The following is a 16,312-nucleotide window of genomic DNA, read 5'->3' as shown; positions in this document are numbered from 1 at the left end:
GTAGTCTAGGTGCTTTGACAAACAAGAATCTGAGCTATTACATAAAAGTCTTGACTTGCTGCAGTGAGAGGGCCAGAATCTGATCCCTTTACTCACACTGAATGGTCCCTTAGGCCTGGTCTGCACTAGAAAGTTAGGTTGACCCAGCTATGTGAAAAATCCCCATTCCTGAATGACATCAACCTAGCTACCGTTGCTTGGGGTGGTGGATTACCTATGCCGATGGGAGAACCCCTCCTGGCAGTGTAGGCAGTGTCTATGCTGAAACGCTGCAGTGGTGCATTTCAAGTGTAGACAAGCCCTCACTCCACAAATAAGCTCCTTGAAGTCAGTGCTAGCCCAGATACGCAAGGGGATCAGAACCTGGCCCAGATTCTACTGTGCTGCAGAGCTGTGGCTTGAAAAATGTACTTGTGGAAGAGATAGGGCCAGACTCTTCATGGCACTGTAGTGGGGGTAGCTCTCTGCGAATGGGACCTGTGGATACTCCATGCCCCATGTTGCTGCTGGAAGTGGTGTGGCATTACAACAAAGGGATCAGCAGGAACAGTTATCTGGGTAACAAGCTTTCCAAAAGCCTCAGTGAAGTAGATTGGGACAGAAGGGGAGAGATAAGCCAAGGTGGAAAAGGACCCTGGGCAGTGACTTGAGCTTCTCCCACTTCATCTGCTTTCATTGTTGACCTAACTTCAGGCTATTGGTTATTGTCTTTTTTTTATATCGTTCTGGAGAAAAAAACTCCTAATTTAATATCTTGATGTTACTTTGTAATGTAATAATGACACCCCCACTTCCACATGGGTCATCAGCACAGCACAGTATGAGCCTGGCACCTTCTGCAATGCAGCACAAGTAGCTACAGATTGAGCTAAAACAGTAAGTATCTGCAGGCAGCAGTAGTAGCTTGCTCTCCTCTAGTGGACCAGCAATCGGAAGGAGATAGACAGACACACGGACGGACGTGCACTGCCAGTATGTTACACTAAGAACATGTCAGACTTGGGTAAGAAGGTAGAAGTGATTCAGACAACACGGCTCTAGTAGATAGAGAGGTATAAGCCTGCATTTTAGACTTCAAGCTAAGAGAAAACTGATGCTGTTCCAACCGACTAGACCAAAGAAAATGGGACGGCAGTGGTATCGTTATACAAACTGACAGCAACATTTCTGGTCAGATTAATTTTGGGGTAAACTATTGTTTTGCAGAATCAGACTTCTAGGCGTGAAACACTCAACTAAATTACACAATCTCTGCAAAGAACAAGGAGTGCCCCAGAACCCTGGCATTAGCTGAAGCACCATTTCTCCATGAGATAACGCATACTGTGTTATCTCATAAACGGAAGGCCCTTAGATACTGTCACCATTGTGCAGTATTAACACAGGCACTGTGGGTCCTTATCTCTAAGAGCCAGTTATGTTCTGTTAACATGTGCAGTATGGAGAATATGGGCACTGAATGTTGGCCAAATAACTAGGGTGACCAGATGGCCCGTTTTTAAAGGGACAGTCCCGTTTTTGGGACTTTTTCTTATATAGGTGCCTATTACCCCCTGCCCCCTGTCCTTTTTTTCACAGTTTCTATGTGGTCACCCTACCAAATAACACACATGGCATATATCACCCATCAAATACTTAGTGATAGGCTTCCTTGGATGCAGCTGACTGCTTTGCTTCCGAGCGTCCTGCAGACAATGAGCTCTGGCTATTTAGCTATGGTATGTGATGGAGTTAATACTATTTTCTGAACTCAGTGGCTATGAAGCAATTTCAGGAAATAGATGAATAAACCAGCCTTTTGTTTCTGAGAAATCACACTGCAATTCAAAGCTCGGGTCACAAGTTCAAATGTTTGTGGGTTCCTAGCCTATTGTCAAAGGTTCACACTGCAAATCCAACAGAGAACTTGGCCTGATGTGCCTAGTCTCTGCTCAAGAAGAGCCAGGACTGGAACAGTAATTGGAGTTTCAGGCTGGGAATAAGGTGCATTGGCAGAGTTGTATAAAGTCCTAGGATTGGAATTGTAGGAGGGCTGCAGGTCAGGAATGAAGGACACTGGAAGAGAGGTTTGGTGAGCCTGCATGTTTAGCAGCTGGAAGCAGGTCTGGCTTGAAGTGAATCAGTGAAGTCACTTCTCTCCCCTGTAGGTTTCCTGAGCTGACTCTCCTACCATACAAGGACATACTCAGCTACAAAAATGAAAAGTTTATATTTCCTGTCAGTTTCCAAACCCACTTCCAAATGGGCCTCCTGGTTTCCAAAGCTCTCCCTGGACTTGTTCCTTCACTTCTCCAGACTCCAGCTCCCTGATTTTACACCCTATAGCTGCTCCTCCAACCCCCTCACTCTTCTCCTCCAATTCCCATCCTCCCACCTCCCACCACTTTCCCACTCTGTTCTACCACGTGGACTCTTCAGTTAGGTTTGCTCACTTCCACTGCCGTATGTCTCAAGGAAACAATTACATACTTGGAGAACATATAAAGTAACATAAAACAGTCGTTGCACTTTGAGGACTCCAATCCATGTTAATTCAGATTTAACTGCAAACAAACCGCCCTCTTTTTGTGAATTGCCTCTAGCCAGTTGCAAGAGTAACTGTGGAATAACACTGGTAGCAGCAGGAACATAAACATACTGCCCCACGTTTGCTAGTGTAGCATTCATGTGGGGGAAAGCTACTGTGTGAGACCAGGGTGCCTGAGAGGCCGCAGAGCAGGTTCACCCTGTGAGCGTTTTTGTGTCTGTATGTTAAGTTAGCAGCACATGGACCGGGGTTCAGGGTGGGTCACGACACACACACCCTGCTGAGTTTCACTGGGAACAAAGTGCCCCTCACCCAGACAGGTGGCAGCCGCCCGCACCCTCCTCCCGGGGAGCTCCCGGGCTGGCTTGCCAGAGGAGTGTAATCCCAGCCAAGAGCCGGATGACCCTGTGCCCTCACTGCAGGGGTTCACGGCCAGGCGTGCCAGCAGGCCCCACTCCACCCCCGTGCCAGGGAGATGGGTCCTGCCCCACCTGGCGGGAGGCACTGACCCCAGCCCAGCAAGACGGACACGCCCAGCCCCTGGTGCTGCCCAGGGCACCAGGCTGGCCAGGCTGGCACTGCTGCCGACACTCCAGCTCCTGGGCCAGGCTGAGTGCAGAGCCTGGGCCAGGCACCACCCCACGTGGCAAGGCCACATGGCAGGGGATGCAGCTGCTCCTCCAGCAGCCTGCTCCCCAAGTGCCACCTAGAGGCCAGACTCGCCGTCGCTGGGCATGCTGGGGATTGTAGTCCTTCCACCCTGAGCCCGCCCAGGGCATGCTGGGAGCTGTAGTTGAGTCACGCGCTGCTCTCCCAGGGCATGCTGGGAACTGTAGTTGAGTCACGCGCTGCTCTAACAGGGCATGCTGGGAGCTGTAGTTGAGTCACGCGCGGCTCTCCCAGGGCATGCTGGGAGTGGTACGTCTCCCTCCCTCTCGTTCCGAGCATGCGCCGTGGGCGGCGCGCGGTGTATTGTGGGGGCGGTAGTTCTCCTGGCGGGGCGGCCGCGCCGGGGCGGAGGAGGCGCTGGGCCGAGGGGACTCTAGTTCCCGTCACACCCCGCGCCAGGCCCTGCCCCGAGGCTCTGCGGGAGGCTGTCGGCTGAGCGGGTCCGGGCCGACGCACACCGGGCCGGGCAGGATGTCGCGCCAGGCCGGTCGGGGCACCGAGAGCAAGAAAATGGTAACTGGGGGCGGGAGGCGCCGGGCCAGGCCTGCGTGGGGGGGGCGGCTGAGGAGAGAAATGGGGGCGGGGGCGTTTGGGGCCTGGCCGGGGGGGCTGGAGTCGGGGTTTGTGTCTGGACCGTGGGGGCGGGGCGGTGTCTGGAGCTGCGGGGGGTGTCCGGACCGGGGGGGGCTGGAGCTGGAGCTGCGGGGGGTGTCCGGACCCGGGGGGGGGCTGGAGCTGGAGGGCGGGGGGGTGTACGGACGGGGTGTCCGGGGCGGGCCGTGCATGGAGCTGGGGGGGTGTCCGGACCGGGGGGGGGCTGGAGCTGGGGGGCGGGGGGGTGTCCGGACCGGGGCGGTGTCTGGAGCTGGGGGGTGTGTCTGGACCGGGGGGGGGGCTGGAGCTGGAGGGCGGGGGGGTGTCTGGACCGGGGGGGGCTGGAGCTGGAGGGCGGGGGGGTGTCCGGACGGGGTGTCCGGGGCGGGCGGTGCCTGGAGCTGGGGGGGGTGTCCGGACCGGGGGGGGGCCTGCAGCTGGGGCGGGGGGTGTGTGTGTGTCCGGGCGGTGCCTGGAGACTGGGGAAGGGGAGGGGTCGGGAGCCCGGGTCCGCTGCGCCTTCGGCGGGTTCCCAGCCGTTCCGACGTGGGGCGGGCGCGGTGGAGGGGCCTCGGTGCCCGTCACCGAGCTGCTGGCAGGAACCGGCTCATCCTGCCGGGCACGGGCCGCTTGCGCCGTCCAGGGACTGGCTGCATCCCCCGGGCTGCCCTGCAGGGAGGGGATCGCGGGGGTCAGTCTGGGGCGCCGTTTGCTGACTAGCGCCCTGGCCGCGCTGGGTGCCCCTGTGCCTGCTCCAAGCTCTGCATCACAGAACAGCGACTCCACCCCACCCCACCCCACCTGGGGTGATCTCGCATAACTCTGTGATGCCTTAAATACCTGTCCCCTGGATCCCTGCCATGTCTCCCCAACATGCTGCTGCTGCGTTAGGAACGTAGCATTGTCTGATAGTGGTGGATGTTCTGTCAGTGTAATAGTAGAGGCCTGTTTTAATGTTTATGTGGGAAGTTATCAGTCTTAAACCATCACTATCCTAATTCTGAGAGCAACACCCACAGTGTAAGGAGCTGAAGTAATGCTGAGTGTAATAGTGCTGCAAAACAGGGCTTTGGAGCAGAGCCTGGAGCACGGACCAGTAGGTTTTTGCCCGGAGCCGGAGCGGAACAATTCAAAAATTTGATTGCTCCAAATCCCTGCTGCAAAATCCTGGCTTCCTTAGGTTAAGAGCAGGAAGGCTCTCTCTGTTTATAGAAATGTGCCTTTGAACTGCACAGTACATACCATATGTTGCCTTTCCAAAAAGGTGATGCCATGTTTGTGTCTTGCCTGTCTATAATCTTATTCAGTGTTACCACTCCACGTGAACCTAGGAGTGTGAAAGATACGAGGAGTAAAGGTATAGAGCAGGGATTGGCAAATTTTCAGAAGTGGTGTGCCGAGTCTTCATTTATTCACTCTAATTTAAGGTTTCATGTGCCAGTAATACATTTTAACGTTTTTAGAAGGTCTCTTTCTATAAATCTATAATATATAACTAAACTATTGTTGTATGTAAAGTAAATAAGGCTTTTAAAATATTTAAGATGCTTCACTTAAAATTAAATTAAAATGCAAAGCCCTCTGGACCGGTGGCCAGGACCTGGGCAGTCTGGGTGCCACTAAAAATCAGCTCGCGTGCTGCCTTTGGCACGTGTGCCATAGGTTGCCTACCCCGGTATAGAGCTTAAATTTCAACACTAAGATAAATGGAGCCAAACTCATCCATCCTTGATATAATAGCGCCATTAAGTCACAAGTGAATGTGGCCTGTTGACTTAAATAGAACTTCATTCATTAATTTTATTTTCTCCCTCAGCCTTTTCTAAACTTGGATGAATATCTGTTTCAGTTTGCAGGTTTCAGCAATGAGTGCAGATGCTGAATTTGGTTTGTCTGTACTCAGCAGTAATTGAGCTCCATCCATTGCAGACCCCTTTTGTCAGCCACTGACTCCATTTTTCTTGTGTGGACACGGCTTGTGTTTAAGGCATTGGATTTATTTAATTAGCATTCAAACACTCTTGTTACCACAATAGTATTATGCTACTGAAGATGGTACAAAAGGCCAAGTAAACTTAGATTAATGATTAGTTTGCTGAGCTTTCATATATATAAATGAGAATGAAATACAAAAAGGCTACCTGCTGTAAAGCTGATAATCAATTTGAGTCTATCACATTACGTAAAAACCAAGCATTGATCTACAGGTCAGATCTCTGTGACTAAGTATTTTTAAATTGTATAGGTGCGTTGACTGTAACATTTGAACATTACTAAATGGCATCCTCTAGCCCAGGGATGGGCAAACTATGGCCCGCGGGCCGGATCCGGCCCTTCAGGGCTTTGGATCCGGCCCGCGGGATTACCCCTGGTGGTGCTGCGGGCCCGGCGCTGCTCTCAGAAGCAGCCCCCAGGCCGGGAGGCAAAGGGCTCCATGTGCGCACGCAGAGCCCTCCCCCCCCCCCCCCACCCAGGGGCCACAGCACTTCCTGGAGTGGCGTGGGGACAGGGCAGGCATGCAGGGAGCCTGCCCTGGCCCTGGTGTGCGCCACTGCCACCCCGGAGCCACTTTAGGTAAGCGGCACCGGGCTGGAGCTCAAACCCCTCCTGCCCCCCGCCCCCCAACTTCCTGCCCTAAGCCCTCTGCCTGCACCTCGCACCCCTCCTGCACCCAACTCCCTGCCCTGAGCCCCTTTCTGCACTCCTGTGCATTCCAACCACCTGCCCTGAGCTCCCTGCTGCACCCTGCACCCCGTGCACCCCAACTCCCTGCCCTGAGCCCCTTTCTGCACTCTATGCATTCCAACCACCTGCCCTGAGCTCCCTGCTGCACCCTGCACCCCGTGCACCCCAACTCCCTGCCCTGAGCCCCATCCTGCACTCCGTACCCCTCCTGTACCCCAACCCCCTTCCCTGAGCCCCCTCTTACACTCTGCACCCCTTCTCTGCCCCAATCCCTTGTCCTGAGCCCCTTCCTCCACATCCCGCACTCCACCCCCCCTGCCCCGGCCCTGCATACAATTTCCTCACCCAGATGTGGCCCTCGCCCCAAAAAGTTTGCCCACCCCTGCTCTAGCCTCTTCCTTTCAATTGTGGGCTCCTTTTGTACACGTCTTTCAGACTGATAGCAGTAGATGAAAGCTTGATTACAGGATGCAGTTAATTTAAACACTTTGGAGTGGTAACAGCTGGATTTTCTTCATCTGTTCACCTACTGCTCTGTCTGGCTGCCAGGCATGTGACTTCACTGAAATGACCTGGTCCCTTAACAATAATTTAACCTTTTTGGCATGTTGGTTAATTTTTTCCCCCAGGTTCCTGACTATCCCAGTTGAGCTAAAGGAGCCTTCTGTCGTGTCATTTTTGAGAAATGTAAACTTAATCTTTGACTTTTAATGATGAATTTAGCATTGTAAATGCTAAACAAAAATGAATGCCAGAGCTCTAGAGCTGTAATTCTAGTGGCTTTCCTGCCGGTTTTGCTGATTCTCTTTTAACCCAACAGGAGAGCCTAGATCTGTATTCTCTCCAATTGTTTACCTTGTTAATTAACATTAGATCTTAATGACAGGACAGAATACTCTATAACTTCTAACAAATCCAAGTTCTACTCATTGAATGTTGCAGCTTGGGAGTGATTCCTTCCTGTGTTTCAGACTTGGTTGTGTGTGAACTTGTTCAGAATGTGGTGTGATCAGTGTGTCTCACTTAACTCTGATGTTGTCTCTTTTCCCTTCCTTTCTGCCTGCCTGCTGCTTTCATTCTGTAGTATTGGTATTTGCCATTCATTTCACCTTCTGCATCTATGCATCTCATGGTAGGTGATAGGCTACTTAATTTGAGACGACACTTTCCGTGATATTTCTAACAGCTGCAAAAAAATGATACCAAAAATCTTAAATATTGAAAATAACATGTCTCCTTGAGTTTTTTATTTCAAGTAATGTGAAAAATTAACTTTGGTGTAGATTCTTTGCTTTTGTTTTTCAGCAACTTAGGAGAGAGTGAATTGGTAATCGCTGTTCGGATTAATGGCTACTGAGAAAACACTAACCATGTTTTAATCACTTCAGGCTCAGGAAATATAGTGGGAGCAGCTGTGAGAGAGCATCTGTTCTTTTATTCATCTTCTATATGAATCTGGCACTTGTGGAAGAAAAATAATCTTGATTAGAATTGGGCATAGTGATGCAGATGCATTGCATAGGGTCTACCAGTGTACTTCAGTCCTGACCTGAAACAGTCCCAGCTGTTCCAGTCCTGGTCTTTGTGAGCAGATACAGTCTTTTGTGCTAAATTATGTGCTGTGGACAAATCACCTTTGAGGGCTGGGATGTAACTATCAGACTGACCAAAAAAAAAAATCAGTTTATGAATGCGGGGTGTTTTATGTTCTAATGAAGAGAACTGCTTGTGGAATCTGAGAAATACAGTGCAAACGTGACACAGGTAAAATATGGATTATAGAGGTTGAGGGCTTTATGGGGTATTTACACTATCTCCTCTTTAAGTCACTAGTCCAAATCTAGCTCACATTGCTAGTAGTTGTAAATTGTTGTGATGATAGAGATTATTTGGTGGTCTGTATGAACCGATTTGGAGGTTTCACTCCAGTTCTTAATGGTGTGTGCTGATTATGATCTAGAGCAGTGGTTCCCAAACTGGGGTTCGTGAAATGTTACAGGGGGTTCTCGGGGAAAAAATTCCCTAATGGCGGACAGAGCTGTCCCTAGGGACCCCGGGCAGCAGGGGCCAGCAGCCCACAGCCCCTGGACTTCCAAGAGCTAAGCAGATCAAAGCAAGCATCTCTATCACACTGAGGAGACTTAAACTTCAAGACTTCTTATAAGAAACAGAAAGGGAGGTGAATATTTTTTGCTGTTTTTAAAATTAAATAGGCAGCTAGTATTGTTTTAAAAATTATTATGAAGAACAAGTTTAAACTTTGTTGTAACGTGCGCTGTTTGCCTGGACTGCTCAAGCCCTGAATGCTTGTGTAGGAGAAACTCTTCTTAAATACCTTCATGCTGTTTCACGTCTGATACTCCTTGATGAAACATAGGAGCCTTGTCTTATAACAGACTTATTCAAAGTGATACAAGCTACGAAAGTGAGATCTTGGAAGAGTGTTGCCGTTTTCATAATGTAATAAAAATACTGTAATGATAATAAATAATAATAAATAGTGTGTAATAAGCATGTCATAAAACACATTTTATATTTCCAAGATCACGGCTTTTATAATTTATATTCAGGTAAAGAAGAAAATCCCTGGAAATATTCATTTTTAAGAGGGGGTTCGTGAGACTTGACGTGCTGGTGAAAGGGGTTCACAGGCTGTTAAAGTTTGGGAACCACTGATCTAGAGACACTGACTGGCAGTCTACCAGAGAGGCTAAGGATTGAATGACAATGGAGACTGAACAGCCCTATAGATGGCTCCTTCAGGTCAGGGCTGGACACATTAGTGGGGAGTGCAGTGTGTACTGGGTGCGTGTAGGGGAATGTGCTTTGCTTCTGCCCATGTGGTTCATATGGTGGAGATGGAAGATTTCTGTCTCTGGGGCAGTCAGTTTGTCATCGTTGAGCAACACCCCAAAGATTTTCAAATACACTAAAGTTTACTGTGAGGTTAAAGTTTCCTTAAAATAGGAAATCTGGGACCTCTGTAGAGTTGGTTTAGTAATTGATTCCTTTGAATTGGAAGCTTTCTGGCCCCCTCTCCAGGCCAACCAAAGTAAAGGTGGGAACAAAACCCAAAAGTGCCCAGGGATTTTTCTGCCCAGCTGATGATAAATTCCTTTTGAATCTGTTTAGAGCTCGGAGCTCTTCACTCTGACCTATGGAGCTTTGGTCACTCAGCTGTGTAAGGATTATGAGAACGACGAAGATGTCAATAAACAGCTTGACAAAATGTAAGTTAACATGTTGGAGTTTGAGTCCTTTGGGAAAGTTTGTACTAGGCAGAACTGTTTAAACTGCTGTTCCTTACTTTCTGCACCCAGCCCAACTGGCAGACTGAACACTGTTCACTTGTGGTTTTTTTCAGAATTTAAAACAAAATATTTCCCCCTTCTTTGGTATCTCCTCACATACTTAGTTTCAGAGAACAGCTTTATTGCATAGATTTAGAACATCTTCCTGGAGCTGAGCTGAGCTGTTATGATTCTATAGTTTGTTGCTGTTTGGTGCATTGACAGGGGCTACAACATTGGAGTTCGGCTAATAGAAGATTTTCTGGCCCGGTCCAATGTAGGTAGATGCCATGACTTCCGGGAAACTGCAGATGTAATTGCAAAGGTAACCCTCCAAGTACAACCTTGCATGCCTTTATCAGTGCTGGTCCCATGCATGTCCCAGCACCATATCCAGGCTGTCCATGGACTGTTAAGATGAACCATGCAGTGGGTCACCAGGGGCACAGCTTCTGATTTAGAGTGAGGTAATGAATGGTGCACAAATGATATTCTCATAGACTCATAGACTTGAAGATCATAATGGTCCCTTCTGACCTTATAGTCTGACCTCCTGCACAACGCAGGCCACAGAATCTCACCCACACATTCCTGTAACAAAACCCTGACCTATGTCTGAGGTATTGAAGTCCTCAACTTATGGTTTAAAGACTTCAAGGTGCAGAGAATCCTCCAGCAAGTGACATCTTTAAACCACAAGTTGAGGACTTCTGAAATGTATCTTGTGGCTTCTTGTTTCCTGAGCTTAACTAGAGACTTTGAAGTATTTTGTATCCAAACTAGAGTTTCCTGAATATGGGGAGAAAATAACCCAAGAAAATGAAAACTGCTCCAAACTAGGCAGAATCTGATTCAAATAGTATTCTTGGATTTTTTCCCCTTGAGGGAATATTGCTCCCCTCAAGTTCCCCACCTGTGAGAAGGGGATAAAATTACTCACAGGGCTCGTGTGTGGCTTTGGGTTGGATTTTCCAAAGCACCTAAGGAAGTTAGATCCCTGATTTCTCTTAACTTTCGATGGGCGCCAAGGATCTGATTGCCTTAGTAAATATTTGCGAAGCTCATTAAGATTCTTTGATGAACAGTATTGACGGGAAATATTACCGTTTGGGTCACTTGCTTGTCTCTGCTCCATATCACTCAAAGGTGGCATTTAAAATGTATCTGGGCATCACCCCGAGCATCACCAACTGGAGCCCAGCAGGCGATGAGTTCTCCCTCATCTTGGAAAATAACCCTCTGGTGGACTTTGTGGAGCTGCCTGATAACCACTCATCTCTTATTTACTCCAACCTCTTGTGTGGGGTGCTGCGAGGAGCCTTGGAAATGGTGAGGCTTCACTTCTCTCCCAGGAAGGGTGGAGGTCTTGGCTGGAAATGAAAAAATGGAACCTTCTGCAGACATTTCAACCCACCCCCTTGTGCAAGTTTGTGGTCTTCATGTTTTCTCTTGCTGTGAATCTGTCAAGAGCAAAGTAGAACTGGAGGAGCCGGTTGGTATTGTCCAAAGGGAAGGGTCTGTGCTGAGTAAAGTTTATAACTCCGCCTCGATTAATAGAGGGAGTGTGTAGATGCCCTGGGGATAAGGGTTAGCTGGACTCTGTCTTCTAGAAGCAATGCAGAGTTCTGAAGAGAATCCCAACCGCTGCTCTTGTTGGGAGGTTTGTCTGTCTAGGGAATGATATGGCCCCATCCCCATAGTATCTGAATGCCTATGGCATAGGGGGAGCCAGTGATCTTTGATACAGTAATCAGTGCCCTTTCTAGGACCCCATATGACGCGTCCTGTCCTGTGTCCTGCACTATCCTAAGGGGTGGACAGATAACAGGGAAGCTGTTAGTTTAACTTCAGAGCAACTTTCCTTTTGGTTTTGCTTTTCCTCCGTCCCCCAGGTTCAGATGGCCGTGGACGTGAAGTTTGTCCAGGATACGTTGAAAGGAGATGGTGTCACAGAAATCCGGATGAAATTTGTTAAGCGGATTGAAGACAATCTCCCGGCTGGAGAGGAGTGAGCCACAGCGCAGTCTCCCCAAGGGACTGGAGGGACCAGCTGCTGTGGCCTATAGCTCTTGTCATGGATTCCTAGGGATTTAGTGCCCCTTTAAATTCCAACTCCTCAAGACTCACTGACTGTTTAAGTTGTTACATTTCCATTTTCCATATAAGACAACTCTCTGGGTTACTCTGCTTATCCCACAGGCTCATTCTAAAGATTTTCATAGGGTGGATAACTTTTTCATACGACCCACAGAGACTCTTTCTACACTCAGTTTTTAGCTGGATATTCGGCTGTGGGCAAAGTTTGCTCCTTAAACGCTAAAAGATCTCCAAGCGGTTCGAGTATGGGACTGAGTTTCATAACCAAAAGAGAACCCACCACAGGAGCTGTTTTCTTCTTGAGACACAGGCATTGCTCCCACTGGTGGTTGTGAGGGCTATGCTAGGCTTGCAGATGGAGGGGGTGAAGCATGTGACTGGCTGGCTAACACATGTATGTAGCAGCAAAGAATGAAGCATATAAAGTGAAAGGAATGGGAGCGCCTAATGGAGCACACCGTAGGTCCTACTCTTTCCAGCTGTGCCTCTTCTTACTGAGGACACAGTATCTGTTGTTAAAACTCTGCAATAGGCTCATGGAGTGAAAAAGGGATGGCAGAGCACTTCAGACAAGCTCTTTTTGTCCAAAATAAAACTTGGGGGCTTTTCAGTGCAAATGATCTGCTTCCATTTGGGGTAAGGGTTCTCTTGGGTGAGAGGGGTTTGGTGGCAAAGCGAACTTCTGGTTTGTCAGGGACTGTATTTGAGGGTCAGCAGCGTCAGGCTCTTAGTTCATTTTGCAGAACAGAATTTCAGTCGCCATATTAGAACCCCAAGGCTCTCACTTTTGCACTAGTCCTATGAACATTTCCAGTCTCTGCTGAAAAAAATAGCCCTGGTTAGCTTGCTATGAATATTAAATATTGTTCTCCAAAATATACACTGAGATGCTGCACTGATCTCAGTTTCTTACTCAAAGCAAACTACTCATAGCTAATTCTGAGTTTAATAGTTAAATACACATAAAATTAAAACCTCATTATCTTACGGATTAGCCAGGAAATGCTGCCTTAGAGTGTAGCATCCTAACAGGAGGCTGGGCGCCTTCCTTCAGAGGAAAATGGTATAAAGATGAAGAGCATAACCAGCATCTCGGGAGATTCAAATTACCTGGTTCCTTCTTTTTGGCGGCAAGAATTTTCAGTTCTTCCACAACAGTGCTGCTGGAACCCGATCCTGTGGAACAGTCTTGTCTGGGTATATTGTGCTATGGTGGTGTTCTGACTCTGGTATGTGATAAGGTTCATAGGGGTCAAGTAAATTGCATTATAATGCCCTGAATATTTTTAATAGAAAAAATAAATTAGTGGCTGAAATGCATTTAGCATTTCATAGTGTGTACAGCCTGGATTTTATTTCCACTATCTGACAATATGTAGATATCAAATCCAAACAGTACGAAGTACTAAATGCATTTCAGCCAATGTAATTCCACTTTCCTGCTATGATGTAGAAATACTCCGCAGTGTGAAATGGGGCTTTGGTACTTTCTGTTGTGCACAGTTAGGTTAAAATAGAAGTTTCCACATTATTTTAATTGTTAAGGTACAGCAATGTATATCCTCTGCTCTTGTTTAGGATAACTAAATGAATTGAAGCCGTGGTACTAAGATAAACCAAGAGGCTGGAAAATTCACACCTTTTGACACTTTATTCAAATGAAAAATTCAGTTGAACGTTCAGAGTGCTTGGAGGATGAAAAGCATTTAAGTGCGACGTTGTAAGAGACAAATTTTAACAGGCATTTTCAAAATTAACCCCTCTGGGACATGAGTTGCGACTACCTTAATGTCAGCCTTAGCCAGGAAGTCGTGGACTGGACTGTGCAGACAAAAGTCCCCTTTTATTTGTGGTTGGGGGATGTCTCCAAGTTGAAGATGATGAGCGCACACTGAAAGATGGTGTGAGTGAAGCTTGAGCTGCTGCCGCCACCTCTGCAGTATCTCTTCTAGGGATAGACGCTGCCAATCTGTCGCCTTTCACTAGCCTGAAATGCCCTTTAGTCCACTTCTGTAAAATCCTTTGCTGGGTACGTGTGTGACCCTGAAAAGCTCCCCCTATCGGAGTCACAATTTACCTTGGAGTTCAGTGCAGTTACATCTCTGAGCAAATCCTGCCTCTTTCACTTGATTCCAGAGGGCAAAGGTAGGTATGGTTATAAAGTCACCAAGTTCATTTCTCCCAGTCAGTGAGTAGGGTGCAGAAGGGTTTGAAAGGGAACTGTCTAGATTGTGAATTGTGTATTGGTCCATCTACTGTCTTATTTATATCCCTCTGTGGGATGCCAGTTCCTGTTTTGAACATTGAGCTGTCTGGAATGTCACCTGTTGTGGAATTCCTGCCTCACTCAAATGAATTCTGATAGCTACAGGAGTCGAATGCCCAAAATAGTATTTTGCAGTTCTCCCTTAAGGGGGCAGTAAGAGTCTATATTTAAAGAGTTGCATTGACAGAGCTGATGTTGGGTGTACAATTGCAATGTGGTGTTTCAAAGATGTGTACGGATCACTCATTTGTTTCCCTTTATTGGTCCTTGTAAACCATTTTAAGGCTGCATTTTAAAAGCCATTACATTAAAAAAAAAATCCCAATGATGACTTTTCAGTGGTTTCCTGATCCTTTCAGTAAAGTCTGGGAAGGGGCTGAGATGAGCGTGGATGTGGCATGCTTTCTTGGGGTGACAAGGTGATAGGAGTGCTGTAGAAGGAATGTGTTCGGCCACGCGCATGTGTGGTGGGAAGGAATTTCAACAGTGGCAATTTAGAAACAGTCATGATTGGTTATCTTAAAGGAAGTGTGTGTAGTTCTTGCCCAGAAGGATGGTAGCTTGGAGAAGCTTTTGTGTGTGGATCCCAGACTCCTTGCTGGGTCGCATTAGGGCATGGCACGGACTCTGTTTTTGCTCATTCAGGAACTGGCATTCTGGCACGGTCATCCTCTCCAGTATGCATTCCGTGTGCCAGTGCCGGGTGAACATACTCTGCAGACCAGTCACTAACTTCACAAGTGGCTCCTTTGTACTGGAAATGTACACTAGGAAAATGCCTTGGCCACCCTGCAAGGAGAGAATCTAGCCCTTATCCCCCCCGCTGCCTCTTTCTGTTCGGGCTCTTTAAAGAAATGACAGGCTTGCTGGCTGTAGACGCACCGTGACTATTTTCTGTACTAAACAGCTTAATCTTAAGGCCCGGTTCAGTGTTTATCTAAGCACAGTGCTTTGCTCCCTCTTCTGCCTACAACCTGCTCCTACACGTATGGCCCGAATAGAATTTGCTGAACTATAAATTAACTACCTGGAAACGATGCAGAAAACTTTCCCACACTAAATAACACAATGTGAGCAATGGTGAAATAAGGCTGAGGTAGGTGAATGGATGCTCGTAGCCACAGGCCCTAAAAGGCAGCAGACGGTAGGTTGTGATGCACTTTCTAGCTCAAAGATACTAATCTTAAAGCTGCAGAAATGGTGATGTAGCTGACTGAATAATTTACAGTGGATAATGTTCCTACCAGAGGAACTAGGCTTAAAACTGATTGAAGATGCTTCTGTTTGTGACAGTGTGGCCTGTATTTCTTTTCCCAATGAGGTCCTATAAATGTGAGAGATTTGCAAGGGATTGAACCAAAGCAGAGTTAGTGGTTAGTAGAGTATCACTTTAAACAGGAATAGATACCCAGTGACTGAGGGACCCAAATTCTGCTTTTGAGACTTCTCTAAGTAGGTATATCACTCTGTTTAAAACAACGTAAAACCCATCTCAGCATGGAAACCTTTTACTCTCAGCTGAGGCTTCAGCCAGTAGGAACTCTCGTCTGCAATACTTTATTGGGTAGGATTTGTGCCAAGGGTTCTTTGCTGGAAAAGTTCAATGCCAAACTGTAAAAAGGTGGCCCTGAGAACTATGGCACACAGCTGCCAGCAGGTGTCTCCAACCATCAAATGTAGGAGCACAGAGGCAGTTTCAGAACGCATTCAATTGGCTGTGTAGCCATGTCCAAAACGTGTACAGTCACACTGATGACAAGCTGTAAGTCCTTGGTGGGAAGAATGGACGCTGGTTGAGGGTGCAGAAATCTCTAATTCACCATCACTGCAGCAGCTGCAAGGAAAAGAGCTTTAGAGACTAAAATCTCAGCTTAAACTTCCCTTGCACTTCCTTCTGTCACTGCTGCCTAGGAACTTGTGTGACGGCAAGGGGCTCTCTGCAGTGCAGACCCCAGCCCTATACAGGCTTCCTGGGTACAGCTCTGCCTATGAGCCTCAATCCTCACCTTCTCCCACATGCCGTTAGTCCTGACCTGAGCTCCCAGACAGCTCTGCCAAGGCATAGGAGGAGAGACTTTAAAGCTGTTTGTTGTTAGTAGTAGGTAGCAACCCTCATGCAATATCACTATCCACGCACAGTCCCTGCACTAAAGAGCTAATGGAAAGTATCTCTCTAACCTTTAA

The 16,312-nt window shown here is 47.8% G+C and overlaps 1 protein-coding gene across 2 annotated transcripts; it reads left to right on the top strand.

Annotated features, from left to right (window-relative positions):
- Nucleotides 1-3,508: 3,508 nt before the first annotated feature.
- TRAPPC3 (trafficking protein particle complex subunit 3) lies at nt 3,509-14,459 on the top strand. Of its 2 annotated transcripts, none has more exons than XM_044997942.1 (5): nt 3,509-3,709; nt 9,608-9,705; nt 9,991-10,090; nt 10,912-11,094; nt 11,658-14,459. In XM_044997942.1, exons 1-5 carry the CDS (start codon nt 3,668-3,670, stop codon nt 11,775-11,777), a joined length of 543 nt encoding a protein of 180 aa, XP_044853877.1. In that variant the 5' UTR covers nt 3,509-3,667; the 3' UTR covers nt 11,778-14,459. The 2 variants fall into 2 exon arrangements, with proteins under 2 accessions (XP_044853877.1, XP_044853878.1); XM_044997943.1 differs by lacking the exon at nt 3,509-3,709 and adding an exon at nt 5,828-5,854.
- Nucleotides 14,460-16,312: the final 1,853 nt, after the last annotated feature.

The sequence above is a fragment of the Mauremys mutica genome, chromosome 23, assembly GCF_020497125.1.
Source record: "Mauremys mutica isolate MM-2020 ecotype Southern chromosome 23, ASM2049712v1, whole genome shotgun sequence".
NCBI classification, from domain to species: Eukaryota; Metazoa; Chordata; order Testudines; family Geoemydidae; genus Mauremys; species Mauremys mutica.
The sequence above is the reverse complement of the archived record's forward strand: the minus strand, read 5'-3'. Positions and strand labels throughout refer to the sequence as shown.